This window comes from Fulmarus glacialis, unplaced genomic scaffold (genome assembly GCF_000690835.1).
Source record: "Fulmarus glacialis isolate BGI_N327 unplaced genomic scaffold, ASM69083v1 scaffold6165, whole genome shotgun sequence".
Lineage (NCBI taxonomy): Eukaryota > Metazoa > Chordata > Aves > Procellariiformes > Procellariidae > Fulmarus > Fulmarus glacialis.
The window spans coordinates 152,754-168,919 of NW_009213802.1; the positions used below are offsets into that span (position 1 = coordinate 152,754).

The 16,166-nt window shown below is 51.2% G+C and overlaps 1 protein-coding gene across 1 annotated transcript; it reads left to right on the forward strand.

Annotated features, from left to right (window-relative positions):
• Positions 1–2,713: 2,713 nt before the first annotated feature.
• Positions 2,714–15,603, forward strand: LOC104077196 (aquaporin-7-like). Its single transcript, XM_009578329.1, has 7 exons — positions 2,714–2,753; positions 5,658–5,766; positions 9,575–9,701; positions 11,997–12,134; positions 12,850–12,968; positions 14,368–14,585; positions 15,444–15,603. Exons 2-7 carry the CDS (start codon positions 5,677–5,679, stop codon positions 15,601–15,603), a joined length of 852 nt encoding a protein of 283 aa, XP_009576624.1. The 5' UTR covers positions 2,714–2,753; positions 5,658–5,676.
• Positions 15,604–16,166: the final 563 nt, after the last annotated feature.

Consider the following 16,166-nt stretch of genomic DNA (forward strand, 5'->3'; position numbering starts at 1 on the left):
TATCGGGGGTTTCCTTTGGATGCCTTCACGTCCGCGCTAGCAGCAGCCCTCTGGGCTGGGGTGGGTCGGCTCTGAGAAAGCTGCCCCAGCCACCTGCATCCCGGCCTTTCCCTCCCCTGTGGAGAGAGCAAGGACAAATCCCATGTGACAGTCATTGCTCACCATTGGTGTGAGTCATGCCAGGTCTTTGGACGCCCCATGGCAGGTGTGATACGAGAGAACATGGTCGTGTGACTGACAACTGGGGTTTGAGTAATTCTTTGATTATACGTAAGGGCAATGATTAGTGTCACCGGTTGGTTCCTCACCCCACAAAATATCTGTATCACAGCTAGCAGTGAAGATCGTCCGCCTATGGGTTTAGCATCATCTCTTTAGGGGTTTATAGGTGTAGCTTATGAGAGTGGCCTGTATGGATGCAGCCCACCCTCAAACATCTGGTGGCTGTGAAGGACTGTGTTGACTATTGGCTCAGCCTTGCTCCAGCAGCGCAGAGGGAGCAGGCACGGCTGTGTTCGTGTCATCACCCCCTGCTCTGGTTTTGCTTTTTGGGTCTGTTAACACAGGCTTGTGCCTTTTTGATGCTGCTTAGGGGGATGCTGGGCTGGTGGGTCCCACAGACTGTCCTGGACTGGAGCATCTGGGGGAGGGATGAGGCAGAGGAGACGGCATGAATTGAAGCGTGAGGAGTTTTGTTGGTAGCACTATTTGGAAGAGTGAACTCACTGTGTCCTGAGGGGAGGACACAGCCACGCTGTGCTGTCTCTTGGGTGCAGTCAGAGGCAGGGAAACGTTCAGATCAGCATGCTGGCTCCATCAGACTCTGCGACTTCAGGACCTCATTGAGCTCACCCAGTATCTCCTCCCCAGCCTGCAGCTTTTCCCCTTTAATCTCTCCTTTCAGAGTGTGGGTGCTCACACTCCTCCAGGAGAAAGCCTGGCTCCTCTTATCTCCAGGGTGACGATGTCCTGTGAGCCCTGAGGTTTCCCTGGCTTTCACCTTATCTGTGGATTGAAAGCAGACCTGAGCAGGCAGCTCAAAGCTCGGCGGGAGCGTTTGCACCCACAGAGCGTGCTGCTCTCTACCTGGGTCTGGGGGAGCCCTGCAGCGGGGTCCCGGGGCAGGCGGGGGATGCTCCCACACACAGGGGTACGGTGGGAGCCTGGCCCTGAGCAGGTCAGGAGAATAAGATGCTCATGGGTCAGGGATGGGGCAGAGAATGGGGCATGACAGGAGATGAAGAGCTGGCAGGACCACAGTGGAAATCCCACAGGTACCCCAAGTGTCTTGCGGGACCTGAGGTGCCCCTGTGCCTCTGTTTCTCTCTCTGTTAAATGCCCTATACATGTGCATGGGGGAGACTTTCCAGGGCTTTGCCCAGATGGAAGCCAGCAAGGTGCCTCAAAAACCACCACACTTTGCTGCATATAAAAATGACCTGATTCTGTCTGGAAAGCCAGAGAGAGGGCAGGAAGGGAGGGTGGCCCAGCGTGAGGTGGGTAGGTCCCCGGCTGGGGGACCCCAGGCGCCCTCCGCTTTGTTGCCCAACAATGGGGCCAGCGCCACCCCAGGCAACCCCTTCCTGGACTGCCCTGCTTTCTCCCTGATGAGCAATAAAAGCCATGTAATTCTTCTCCTGCTGACACCACCGTCTCCGGATTACCTCCGGCTGAGCGAGCTTTAGCAGTCTGGGGCAGGGAGGCACCATGCCCCCGGGGAGCAAAGCGGAGAGCTGCAGACCAGGGCAGGATCCCACCATCGTGCCACCACATCCCTCCATCGGTCCCTCCAGCTCCCACTTCTGCCTAGCACGGTAAGAGCTAGCCTGGTTTCACTGGAAAGGAGCAGGTGCGGGTGATGTCCCTTTGGCCAGCTTCAGGGCAAGGGGCGATGGTGTGCAGGGTGAGCTGAAAGGCCGTGGAGCATGGTGTCCTCAGAATGGGGAGGTGGGTAACCGTACGGAGAGCAAAGCCATCTGCTGAGAGACAAATACGTGGCTTGGTGCAACTGGCTTGGTGCCTGCCATCCGTAAAGGAGAGGAGGAGATAAACCATGAGCGTTAGATGTGAGACCATGGGATGCGGGTACTCTGGAGTACATCAAGTGGGGTCTGTCCTGGTCAGCTAAGGTCATACCAGTGCTGTACTGGTCTCTCGGATCTGGCCTCGCTTCCTAATGGGGCCTGGAGATGTCTTGGTCCATGTTCCTTTAGTCTGATGGAGGAGCAAGCTGTCCCCATCCTCGGTGAGGAGCTCCTCTGCTGTGCTGTCTGCTCATGCTCCTCTCAGCCTCTGGGGAGAAGTTAATGCTCCACCAGCAGGGCTGAAACTAATGGAGTGGCAATGTTCCAGCTGTTGATTAGCACAATTAAGAGATAAATGAGCTCCCGGGTGCAGAGGAAACACGTGCACTGTCAAACTGAATTAGAGAAGTTATTCCTTGCAGAAGCATGACTGCCCTGGAGTCCCTGGGAGCTCAACCTTCCCAGGGCTGCTCTAGCAGGACCCGGGGGGGTTGTTCCCCTGGCTCTTCAGTATCATGGGTATCAACACCAGCACAGCTAGTAGACCTTGACTGTGCCAGAATTTTCCTCTCCAAACTGAGGCCTTTATTACTAGTGCTGAAAGCGCACCTGCCTTAGGGAAGAAATGGGTTTGGTTTAGCAGGTGGTTGCTTAATATGCAGTGGAAAACACGGTAAAATCATTGTAGGGTCAATGTTGAGTGAAGTTTCAACCTGTGAGCAAGTCAAGGTAAACATCAGGAGGCAGTGCAAAGCTAAGCGCGAGCAGCTAACGCTCTTCTAACAAATCTTACAGGAAAACTTTATGGGATAGCACCCGTAAGAAATGAGTTAACTCATGACTGTGATGGGGTAATGCTGGCACATGAACAAATGGCCTCAAGAATTCGGCTGGAAATTAGAAGAAAGTCTCTAATCTCCAGAGCAGCAAGTTCTGGTAACAGGCAGGAGGAGTTGGGGCAAAAAGCACTTATCCCTAAAATGGAGACTGGTCTGGTCACAAAAGGGATGTGGAGTGGCTCCTTATGCTAGTAGGGCACTGTATTTGGTGACCCCAGAGATCCTCGTCAGCCCTGCAGGTAAATGAAGCCATGCAAGTATGAACAGCTCATGTTGGGCAACCGGCAAATCTTCGTGCTCCAGCCCTTGGCTGACTCACATGGTTGGTTGGGCTTGCTCAAGATCACCACATCTGGATGCAGGGAGGAAGGGCAGTCCAGCTCACCTGGCAGTAGATACCTCCACGTGGGCGTGCACGCTGGAGCCGATCACTCCACGTTCTGGTGCAGACACTGGAGGGAAACTGCCAGCATCCAGCGTGACTCATAGGTCTGGCCTCAGATGCTTATTTTAGGTGGGGATGAACTGCCCTTTGGAGCTGGCTGTTTTTCTCTTCTGATTATAAAGTGGAGGGTGACAGGCGCAGGCTCACACATTTTGGTTGTGTGTGCTGTCAGAGCAGTGGTGCTCTGCCCCATAGGACTCATAGAAAGGTGTTTGTTGTTGTTGTTACACTCCTTGAACATTGGCAGATCACCTTTCTTTAATGTATAAAAATGCTCGGGGGAACCCTAAAACTAAAGGGTTCTCACATTTTCAGCAGCCAACAGAGGAACCCATCTGAACACTTTTAAGGGAGAAATTAATGTCTCAGTGCCATCTTGTGGAACGATCTGTGTAAAAGGACAAGCGGCGCCAGTGATCCATGATGCCATTCTAGGAGCATGCTGGAGTTTTAGGGAATTTGGTGGTAATATCAGGGATTATGCTGCAAATATTATCACCAAACCAAAGGTTTCTATTGCAAACTGGGATTGCCTTTTTCCCTGAGAAGACTGCAAGTCCACGGGAGCCCGGTGTTCCCAGAAAATACCTGTCCATTTTTCAGCCCAGATCAGAATATGAAGTTGCCTATAGATAATGCTTGAACACAGGAGATGAAGCCTTTCAGAAACACAGCAGCTTTCTTGTTTGCCCACAAGGTAGGAATACACTTGGAAGGTTTGCTGAGATCTAGGAGTGAAAAACGAAGTTGTAGGTCCAGTTGTGGGGGATACTGACCCACTCACACCTCGTCCATCTGAGAAAGGCTGTGAGCTCTCCAACACACGCTGATGCCAGGACCTCAGCTTTACATGTCAGCTGGAAGTTACCAAGTCCAGAAGAAACTCAAGGCTCTTGCCACCACCCTGACCTGGTGCTCCAGGGCCCTTGTTTGTGTGCTCCACCAATGAAGTGACCTGGAAAGATTTATCGGCCACCTTTTCTGTGCTACAGCATGGCTTACACACTCATAGGACAAAAAACCTTCCCACCTAGAAATATGCTGTAGGAACACCCTTGCCAGCAGCGTGATAATCATCCATGATGATTAGATGGTCCTTAGTATCACAGACAGACTAGTAAATTACTGCATATTTAGCCAGGTGTTCACTGAGGTCAATAGCCAATCTGTCACTGGAGGAGGGCTTACCCCAGTCCATAAAACCCTTCCCTGCCACAAGATAGACAACACTCTATGGAGCAGAGAGGAGAATCGGCTTCCCAGGTTCTTCCACACAGCTGCTCAGTGTCCTGTGGGTGAAAGAAAAGCTCATGAGCTTTTGCAACGCAGTAGTGCAGAGGGAGGCAACACCAGAGGCAGTGTGAGCAGAGCACTACGTCCCCATCGGGGCAGCTGCTGGTTACCTCTCCAGAGCTGTACATCGTGTCCCCTCCAGAGCCACACTGAGAAGCTGCAGCAGGTTGAGAGGAAGGCAAAGAAAACCAGCAAAGAACCAGACAAGGCTCACAGAAAAAGGTCTTGGGTGTTCAGTGATTAAGCAAAGGTATTAAAACCTTTTCACAGTGGAGAGGTAAGAGCACCTGGTGAGCAGGGAGATAAGCAGAAGGAATCAGGAGATGGAGGAGGAATCAGGACGGTGAGGGTTGTGCTCTGGCAACCAGATGAGATTGAAGGTCTCTGGGGACCATTGCTAAGACTGGTCTCTCCTTGCCCCACGAGAGGCCAGACTGGAGGGGTGGCAGGGAGACTCTCCACTAGTGTGATGGGAGCTGCAGACACAGGTGCATTCAGCAAGAGCAAATATTCAACCTGAAGCAACGCTCAAGGCATTGCGCTCTTCCCAGCTGCAGACAGCGGTGCACACCAGCTCCAGGCAGAGCATCCTCACCACAGGCTGGCCATCCAAATAGTCCTGCAAAGTGCAGGCAAACGGTCCTAATCCTACCTGTTAAAAAAAAAAATGGCACCAAACCACCAGCCAGTGGGTTACAATGCAGAGCAGAGCCAAAATTCAGTTCCTGTGGAAAAGGTAACGGAGAAAGACAGGCTTTAGGAGCACACCAAGGCTACTTCAGCTCCACTGCTCTGGAGATAGGCTGCTCCTAGGCAGAGGCACAGCGTTTGCAACGCCCCCGGAGCAGAAATATTGCATCCTTACCATACAGTTTTAAAAGGATGGCATGTGTGTGTGGGAAGACTTTGAAGCTAGTTGCTACTTTATTGGCTTGTTCATCGTTAACCAAATGAATGGAAGTGTCTGGGGGTGAAGGGAGGGTGCCAAGTTTCAAAGGGTAACTTAACTCAGAGCAATGAAGTGTGCTGTCACAACAGGAGCTTCCGCGGCTGCAGGCTGGAGCTGGAGAGCAAAATGCTGGAGAAGATTCAGAAGGCGCTCACGATTCGTAGCAGCACCATCAGGGAGCTGCTGGCAGAAGCCCTGGGGATGTTCATCCTCATGGTAAGGAGGAGACGGGCCCAGACGTGCGTGTCTGTGCATGTGCGTGTGTTGGTGTGTGTGCAGGGCAGGTGAGAGGGTAAGCGTTTGCAGCAGCAATTTGTAAGGTCAGCGCTTTCCTGCCACATCCTCAGGGTTGCTCAGCAGCTGGTTGCTGCTGCTCACCCCTCTGCTCTGGTGGGGCAGCAGCTTCCCATCAGGTAGACCATCCATCAAAAACCTTCTGGAGGAAAAAAGCAATGTGGAGGGTGGGAGGTGGGCGCTGGGAGAGGGTGAAGCAGGTGGGGAAGAACTGCTGTTTCAGTTCTCTTCTAGGAGAAAAAGGAGGAAGAGTCTGGGAATGAAACCAAAGAGCAATGTCTGGTCAGATGGGGCAATGCAACGCTTGTGCCAACCCCCCGAAAGATCCCATGCAGCGGGTTGAGGCTTTCCTTCCTGCTGTGCCAGAGGCTGGGGGGTCCTCACAGGTTTGGGGACTCCTCTACCACTGACAGCCTCTGTGAAATGAGAACAGCATTCACCCAGCGTTTGCCAGGGTAGTGAGCACCTGTAAACTGGCCGGAGCCACAACCCACCATTAGAAAATGTAAACAGGGTGCAAAGCATGCCAGGATTTCGCTTTTCGTTTTCTTACGCTGGCAAATGAATAGTACTTATCCAAATCATACAGAAACTTCCCCCTTGCTTGAGGGATCTGTTTCACGCAGAAAAAGCGAAGCGGTTTTGAGCTTTTGGGCTGCTTCAGAGGTGTTTGGGGAGAGGGCGAGGAAGGCTTTGCAGTCAGAATTGATCCCTGGTGGGGGTGAGGTGACCTCCAGGACCAGAGCCTTCGTCTGTTGGACCAACGTAGCAAAATGAGATCCTCCTTTTGAAGGAGTCCAGTAGCTGTCTGTGCCAACCTGGGCTTAGCCTGGGCTGACACACTTAGGACTGGACAGAGGCTGACATGGAAGGACTGGGGATAACCCAAATAATTTGTACTTGGAGATTTGCACAGGAGGAAGATAAGATTTGTGTAAGCATGGGGACCTTTTGACACAGCTATCTGTACAGCTAAAGGTGCTTTTTTTCAAGGCAACAAGAGCACGTGCAAAGAATACTTGCTTTTTATCACATCTTATTGCACATCCAGCTCCTTGAAGTTCATTCCTTACGACACAGGTAGTTGGAAGTCAGAATACAGACATCTGTGCCTCCTCAGCAGGAGCTGAGCAAACCATTTTCCTTTTCCATTCCCTTTGTGTTTTGGTGGTGAAAATTCCCAAGTGATAAAGATCAAGTTCAGGGGTGTCCTGCCAGGGCTATCTCTGGGAAGCAGCGTGAGAAGGAGACTTTCCTCTGCACTCTGACAGTCCAAGGCAGATTTTGGAGCCTGCAGCTCACGTTGGCTCTTCCCTCACTGATCCCCACGAGGGAATAGAGTAGGAGGAGGGACACTGCACATGGACCCCCATCAAGGGCTGACCGCAAACAGGATAGAATCATAGAATAGTTTGGGTTGGAAGGGACCTTTAAAGGTCATCTAGTCCAACCCCCCTGCCATGGGCAGGGACATCTTCAACTAGCTCAGGTGGCTCAGAGCCCTGTCCAACCTGACCTTGAGTGTTTGCAGGGATGGGGCATCTACCACCTCTCTGGGCAACCTGTTCCAGGGTTTCACCACCCTCATGGTAAAAACCGTCTTCCTTCTGTCTGCTCTGAATGCAGCTTCTTTTAGTTTAAAACCATTCCCCCTTGTCCTGCTGCAAGAGGCCCTACTAAAAAGTTTTCTGCCATCTTTCTTATAAGCTCCCTTGAAGTACTGAAAGGCCGCAATAAGGTCTCCCGAGAGCCTTCTCTTCTCCAGGCTGAACAACCCCAACTCTCTTGGCCTTTCCTCATAGGAGAGGCGTTCCATCCCCATGTTCATTTTCATGGCCCTCCTCTGGACCCTCTCCAACAGGTCCGTTTCTTTCTTGTGCTGAGGGTTCCAGAGCTGGACACAGTACTCCAGGTGGGGTCTCACCAGAGCAGAGTAGAGGGGCAGAACCATCTCTCTGAACCCGCTGGCCATGCTGCTTTTGATGCAGCCCAGGATAAGGTTGGCCTTCTGGGCTGCATCTGATTCTATGCTGGATTCTATGCATCCAGCAGCCGAAAGTAGCATCCAGCATCCAACTGTTCAATAGCCCCCTGGCCCTCACTGCAACCGGGAATGTGCTGGATGCATCTCTGGGATGCCTGGATGGCTGTTATTTGGGTGATAGCACTCAGCCAGGGCCTCCTGCTTTAGCTGACAGGCAATGTTCATAAAGCAGGGAACCGGGCAGCGGGAGTAAACAGCACAAGGAGTAGGGAGGTAGGGGAAAAAAAGGCTATTTTGGGACTGTGAGAACAGAGGAAGAGACCAGAGGTTTGGATCTGTGCTGAAAAACAGATTCTCTGGCCTGTCCTGTGTTTTTTTGAGGATAGTGCTGTTCAGCTGCAACAGCCCTGTCTCCTGCCCTGCACCCCTCTCTCTGCACCTGCGTGCTGTCCTGCAAAACCTGTGCTTATGCATTCGCCTTCTCTTGGATGTGGCTTTGGAAAAGCTCAGAGATGAGTAGGAAAAGTTTTCATAAGGGCATTGCAGATGCTGGGGGACATCCCAGACACTGCTTTCTGGGGCTTTTGCTGAGGCAGACTGAGAGAAGGGCTCGCACCGTGCAGGCTGTAGCTCCGTGCAGAGCACAGACTGTGGTCTGCGTATACGAGAGAGATAAGAACAGTCTCTCTGGGGAACGGGAGATTTTGGTGATGTCTGAAAGGGAAGAGGGAGAGCAGACGCACAACATAAAATTTGTATCCAGGCAGAGCAGCCAATAAAGATCCAAGTCAAAACAGGACAGGCCAGAGCAGAAGTTTAAATGCTGGAGAACATACTGACTTTTTTGTCTTGGAGGCACATGTCACCCCAGGTAAACATCGGTGCAATCCAAGGAACAGGATACACTCTCCAAGCCCTAAGTGGTTTGCGAGGCAGAGACCTCAAGAGAAGCTTTGTCCTTCTCCAGATTTCAGTGTAAGAGCTGTGCAAAGAACTGGTTTTTCCACCCGCTGACCACATTAAAAAAGTGAAATAGAATTTACTTTCAAGCCAAAGCAATTTCTTGAATATGTCTTTTCCTGCTGGAGAGTGTTTACTTTTCTTTTAAATTTTTTTCCCAGTTCCCCTTTAGTCACTAAAAAAATATTGAGACTTTGGCTGTTTTCAAATTGAAAGTATACGTGTTGAAAGAAAAAGTCAAACCAGAATTTCCTTCCTTGTTTTTTGCTGGAGTAAGTTACCAAAATTAGAGTCGAGTTTGGCAAATAGCTATGTGTTGCCCAAACTACATTTTTAGTCAATAAATTGCACACCAGGAAAAGAAAGACAACAAGAATTTGCCCACCCTCCTTCCATCCGGCTTGGGCGCCGCCTCCGGGCGGTCTGCGGTGATGGTCCTCTGGCTCATGTCCCTGGCTTCAGGTGCAGACACCCTTGCCATGGCTGCGTGAGTGATCCCGACTGAGCCCGGGACCTCGGTGCAGGTGTCTGGGGTTTGTCTCCCTTGTACCCAACCCAGACCAGAGTGTCTGGTTTGGTGTGATGGTCACAAATGAGGAATAATCCAGTTATCCATTCAATTTTTGCAGAGGAGGGTCATTCTCCTGACCATAGAGTCTTCCTTAGAGTCTTCCTGTCTTTGGGAGTGTATTAGTATTGCAGAAAAAGGAGCAAAGCAGCTCAGTCCACCACTGCAATAACAGTACTTTTAACACTCCTTTCTCTCTTTCTTTTTCCATGCACTAGGTCTTTGGCTTGTCTTCTGTGGCACAAGTGGTATTAGGAAGAGGAGACTTTGGGCAGCATCTGAGCATCAATTTGGGATTTGGCATTGGTGTTACCTTGGGCATCCATGCGGCCGGAGGAATCTCTGGTGAGCAGGACACTTGAGCATAGGACATCTCTATGTCCCATAAAGGCTACGTGTGTCAGAGGCAGCAGGAGTGGGTTGTGGGGGCGCGGGTGATGGCATGGCAAGGCAGAGCAGTGCCCTCACCAGAAAAAAAGGCAGTCCTAGGGTCCCCAAACAAGAAGAGCAGAGCAGGTCTGGTGACCGTAACCAGAGTAAGCCTCGTGACCCAGTGATCACAGCCAAGTCTGCAGGGGGGAGGCAAGTCTAAGGTCAAGCCAAGGAGTCGCGATGGCGCGGCAAGATCAGGAGAAGCAGGAGACAAGGCAGGCACATACCTACAGTATGCTGACCCCAAACGCATGTCCTGAGCTGAGACAGGGGCAAGCGGGACAGGGAGAGCGGCGGAGGTTTGGCCATCCCCTCCTGTTGCGGTCAGCAGAGCCAGGTTTCAGCAGTGCCCCCGTTAGACGCTTGGGATATGCCATCATGGCCCAAGGAGACAAGGAGCTCTGAAAACTTGCTGCCAATCTGACCCATGGGGAAGTAAATCATTTATTGCAAAGGAGAGCTTACTGCTGATGTTGCAACAAGGAATGGTATGCAAATTTTCTCCTTATCATCCACACCCATGCGCACACACCCCACGCGAACTCAGGAGGTGGTGTTTCAGGGCCATGGGGTGGTATCTCTCACATGACAGAGCATTACCTTTGCCTTGTGCAATTTCTGCATTCATTAGCACCAAGAGAAGAGATTAAGGGCTCTAGTGGGCAGAAGATTAAAGCAAGTCCTTGCTCTTGAATTGCTGGAGCAGAGAGATGTCCAAGGCTGGGGCTGGCTTGGAAAGGAAAATTTTTCCATGTGAGCAGTCAGCTCTTGGTCTCCCTGTCCTTTTGGAGCTGGTGGAGAGATCCTGGGGAAAGTGGGCTGAGGAAAGTAGGTCCCTGCAGTCCCAGGTGACATTTGAGATGGAGCTGATCTGCTGAGGGCTGGGAGGTGGGAGGAAAGGTCTCAGCTCAGCCAGCAACAGGCTGGCTCCGGGGCCAGCTTCAGGGCTTCTTGGCATTGTGATTTGCCTTCATTTGTGTCACAAGATGCTTCTTGTGATCTCTGAAATGGCTGGTCATGCCTGCAAAGGATCAGAGGATCGAAGAAAAAGCGGTCTCCCTCTATTTCAGTTGTGGTTGTGGGACTGTAGCAGGCAATACATGCACTTTCACTTCATTCTGTCCTGTACTTTGATGAGATGATGTGTGTCTGGCTCTTACCCCTTTCTGAGTCTGGAGTAGGAAAAGGCCACTAAGGTTGGAGCATTTACTAACCCCCAAAGTTTACATCTACTAGGCAGGAAAAAGCAAATATTTCCTTTGGACTCATGGGGAGATGAGGCCTGGAGAACAAACATGGTTTGCACTGAGGCCACCAAACCTGGATCCACTTAATCTTTCTCCAAAAGCACCATTGTGACACCAACCTCCTCCACAGAAAGCATTCCCTCAAAACAGGGAAAACTGGTCTTGCACTGTATGAAAGCCACGTACTAAAAGATGTAAGGAAATGCAGTCCAAGATTACAAACTCCGTGAGGGAAGGACAGGGTCCGCTCCACACTAGTGGGAGCAATCATGGTCTGGCCAGGATTGACCATCCTGGTAACCCCTTCTCAATGCAGTGACACCTAAGAGCTAATCTGAGTCCCTGCTGACAGCCCTGAGGAGGATTTGCTTTGCAGACAAGAAGACATGGGGCATCAGTGGCTGATTTTGCAGTTTGTTTCCTTGGTGTCTCGTGCCTTACCTGCCAGATGTACTAAGGGCCCGCAGCTCCCATCAGCTGGGGTGCTCAGCTCTGCCAGGATGAGGCCCTCCTTGTCTATCAGATATTTTCAGAAGGCCTTGCGATTGTTTGGGTTAAGATTTGCCTCACCTACCTGTAACCATATAAAAGGTGGGTGATAAGTCCAAGTTCTGGGCTCCCTTTAAGTTGAATAGAGAGAAACTCATACAGAGGGAAACTCATTCCGTGCCAAGAGAGGTGTCTCTGACAGGTGAGATGACTGAGGCAGCCTGTGGTCTACAGAGAGTAAAGCAGAGGTTGTCTGATTTTTAGAGGACTAAAGCTAGGAGCTCTCTACCCTGAATCATTCAGCTGCCCCGGGAAAACGGGTCAGTTTTGAGTCTGTGCAGGAGGGAGACCCTGCCTTGGGAGAGTCTTGGTGTTCTGGAGCAAGGTCTGGGTGGTTACTGTGGGGCGTGGGGCACCCTCCAAAACAGCTGCATCAGGGTCAAGACCACTCTCTTCTGCTGTGATTTTGCAGGAGCTCATCTGAATGCCGCCATCACCCTCACACACTGCATTTTAGGAAACCTTCCCTGGAGAAAGCTCCCAGCTTATCTGATCGGCCAGTTCCTGGGCTCCTTTACGGCAGCAGCCACCGTCTTTGGCCTCTACTATGGTATGGTTGTGTCTTTATTACAGGAGTTGCTGTGGGCCCTTCAGTCTTAACTCACAGTTCGTCAAAAATATTTCCTTTTATAATACCCAGCATGATGTTTGGGTGAGGAGGGCGAGCTCCTGGCTTGTGGGACAGACGTTCATAGCTCAAGGCCAGAGCAAGGCTCAGATATCTCTGGGAAGGATGTGCAGTTCCTGCAGCTCAGGGCATTCCCACTGCCAAAGCCGGTCCTCAACTCAAGGCCAGTAGCTACATTTTGTTTCCAGGGTCTGCAAGGGCTTGAGTTAGATGGACTACCATGTCTTAGGTACAGCTGGAGCTCTGGGGGACTCTGTTGGTCTGTGGAAAACAGGACAGTAATCATCTGTGGTTTTGAGTTGTGAGCTGAGGACCCACCACCCATGGGCTCCAGCATGTCTCAGTCTCCAAGGGGCAGAGGGATGGAGGCCTCCAGCATATCCAGAGCATCCAGCCTGCTCCAGGCTCCTGGAGCAGGGGCAGGGAGCTGGGTAGGCATAAGGAAGCAACTGCAGACCAAAGTCTGCGGGTAACAGGTATCGGTGAGATCATGCCCTGCGAGGGGTGTGTCACCTTCATCATATCTCCCATCGCTTCTCTTCCCCTTGGTGTCTGTGCTGGCTGCAATGGGTGGACTTGCGTACGTGCCATGTGGGATGAACTCTGTGCTAACTTCCCTAATTCCCATTTCTCCTAGATGCTCTGTACAACTACACCAAGGGGAACTTTACAGTGACGGGACCAACTGCCACGGCGTCGATCTTCTCCACTTACCCCTCTCCCTGTGTATCCCTGCTGGGGGGTTTCTTCACAGAGGTCAGTGGGGACTGCTGTGGTGTGCTAGGAGGAGGGGGGCGGTAACGGGTGCTACCGCAGGTCTGCTACAGGGGACTTACAGCCCTACACGCGCAGACACAATCACAACCTCTACTCCCAGGAGCCCACCATCCAGGCAGGTGCCTGACAGGTAGGGTCCAAGGCACCTTGGTGGCTGAGCAAGCCTAAAAGGTAACACCTGCAGGCTGCTCCGCAGCTTGGCCCAAGTGCCCTCCAAACACCTTCTCTGCACGCAGCCCAAGCAATGGGAAGTGAGGAGCTGAGCTGTATCAGGAACTATCTCCTTTGGGCTCTGGGCACTTCCCTGAACTGTTCTTCCCCTTTTTGGATCCTTCAGCCGCTCCATGCTCCCAGGCAGCTCTGCTGGCTGCCCCTCACTGGCACGGAGGGCCCAGGACTGTCTTCACATGAACACAATCTGTCTGGATTGAACCTCTAGGGTTTGAACAGTCCAATTTAGACTGTGTACGGTTGATTCCCAGCATACAGCACAACGTCCAGATGCCCAGAAATAGGAAGGGGATGCTTCAGGGGACGTGGAGTACTGGGACACTGGAGAAGGAAGATTCACTTCCAACTCAAATCTGAGGAAGCCTGTGCTTTTGTCTCTGAGCTGACAAAACTCTTGCCTGAGCTTGAAGAGGAGGATGGTGAGAGCTGGAGAGCCTACAAGTGGGGACCTGATCACTCAGCCTCCTGAGTGAGGGAAGCATGCAGTGTCCTTGCTGCACAAGAAAGCAAATGACAGTGACAGTGCATTGCCAAGAGTTTCTGCTTTTGCGGCATCTCTGGAAGCAGTCCAAGGCTCTCCAGCTGCATTTTCTGAAGCAGAAAGAGACAGGAGTCATCACCTCTATTCAAACCACAGTTCCTGACACCTTGGGCGCTGCAGATCTACAAATGCCAGCTACGTACTGTCACAGACAGGAGATTCGGTTTCCCAGATGAGAATCCAGTCTCTGCTTTTAAGCCTGAAAGGGCTAATGCAACAGGCTATATAAAACATCACTCCCTCTAGGGAGGATCAGATTTGTCTTGTTAGCAGTTTGTTATGGCTTTGGCTCTGTTAGATGAAATGTACTTAAAATAACCTATGTCCCTAACTTGAAAGCTGGAGGGAGACGACAGTGCTGAGAAGTTTGTATCAGTCCTAGAGCATTTTTGTGATGAGGCGGAGACGTTTTTGCTGGGAAATGAGTCAAGACTTTTCTTCAGTCCACCTGTGAGGAGGGAATAACATTGGGGTCCTCCCTGACTTGACCAGACCATGAATCCCACCTGCTCTTCCATTCTGGGAAGTCTCTTCCTCTCTGCTGAGCAGGATCCTTCTGCCTTCCCCATTCTCTCTTGACCTGTTCCCCCTTTCCTGCTCCCACAGTTTATGGCAACGGCGATGCTGCTCCTGGGTATTCTGATCATCCATGACGAGAAAAACAACGCAGCCCTGAAAGGCACGCAGGCCCTGCTCACGGGTATCCTGGTCCTGGGCATCGGCCTGGGGATGGGGATGAACACAGGCTATGCCATAAACCCTTCCCGGGACCTGCCCCCCAGGGTCTTCACGGCAATTGCTGGCTGGGGAATGGATGTATTCACGTGAGTGACCAGTTTTACTTTTACACTGCTCAGCTCGCAAGGAGAGGAGATAAGCCCAAGACAAAATGGTCATGAAGCCTTTTTCTTTGGACCAAGTGATGGTATCACTGCAGAGTGTGTTCTCCATTCTCAGAGAGCAAGGGTTGTGCGTAGAGGAGGCCCATGCATTATGTACACAAAATTTGGGGTACACTAATTCTCCAGCATGGGATTCATCTTGACATTCAGATACCTCAGTTTGGGCACCAAATAGCTGGAGATCTAGCTGGTTAGAGTAGTGACTGGAGAGCCAGAGAGCGATTCAGCTCACCTGAAAGCAGGCACTTACAGCTGGATTTCTGCATAGCTCTCCTAAATTTAGATGTCTGAATCTGGAGATGAAACCCTGCCTTCCCCTATCTAGTAAGATGGTGACATGCTATGGCTTTTCCCATAGTGAGGGCATTAGCAGACTCTCCTGTCTCAGCTGCTCATTTTCATTAAATTTCCAGAAAATATCTTTGAGAGCTTGGTAGAGGAGGTGCAGATGTTGTTGGAAATGGGGAGGGAAAAAGGGTGTGTGTGTGTGTCTGCCTGTCTGACAGTCACACTCATCAGGATCATGCAGACTATTTCTGTAGGAGAACAAGAAACCTGCAGACAGCGCAGAGCGACTTTCCCAGGCCGGTGGGGAAAAGGACCCTCCCTCCAGCATTTACGCTGGCGGAGAGAGAATTTGATTAAGCCAGTTGTAGGGCCCAGTATGTGAAGTGGGGCTAGAGACCTCTGCTCACACAGCTCACTCCTGCCCCAGCAGTCTCAGCTCACCTCACCCTGTTCGTCTGGCTCACCGGTTGCCTCTTCTGTGTTTCATTTTAGGGCTGGACATTACTGGTGGTGGGTCCCACTCACAGCTCCGATTCTGGGAAGTCTTGCTGGTGTTTTCATCCACAAACTCTTCATTGATTTTCACAACCAACCTGTCCCAGAAAGTGGAAATGAGAAAGGACAGCCAGTGGTGGAGACTTCTACGCTGTGATGGCCACATGCTCTGAGGAAAGGGCCTGACAGCAAAGCCTATGTGGACGTATGGACTGACTGCCAAAGGGTAACGAAGTGGGTAAGGGCACATGCAATGGTGCTGCCAGAGGACACTGTTTCTTCACCTGCAGGGAGAATGCAGGGACTAGTCTCAATAAATGAGGGACTAGTCTTCAATAAGCCTACTCTGCTTAACCAGACAAACTGGGCCTCTGAGACACTGGGCAGACCTGGGTAGGGCTAGACCTGCCTGTGACCCGAAAAAACTATTCAATCTCTCGTGTAAAAATCTACCAAAAAAAAATCATCACAATCCAGAGAAAAGCAAAGCAGAGCTGCAAGATTCCAGATACCTGTATGTTCATAGAAGTCAAAATACAGGATCCAACAGTGGCAGAAACAGCTGCGTAGCTCAAGATGGGATTAGCTAAAAGACACTATAACCCATCCCTTCTCAGTGAGAGATTCTCCACTGCATTAAAAAAACCACCAAACAATCCAGCCTGCACCCTGCTCTTACCATACATCCTCGTGCATCTGCTCCCAAAAACATCTTCAAAC

What these genes read in the sequence shown, in the direction of transcription:
- LOC104077196 (XM_009578329.1), top strand. Translation starts at nt 5,677, where the DNA reads ATGCTGGAGAAGATTCAGAAGGCGCTCACGATTCGTAGCAGCACCATC. An exon ending in CGTCTTTGGCCTCTACTATG is followed by an intron (nt 12,135 to 12,849) that starts GTATGGTTGTGT and finishes CATTTCTCCTAG; the next exon opens with ATGCTCTGTACAACTACACC. An exon ending in TGGGGGGTTTCTTCACAGAG is followed by an intron (nt 12,969 to 14,367) that starts GTCAGTGGGGAC and finishes CTGCTCCCACAG; the next exon opens with TTTATGGCAACGGCGATGCT.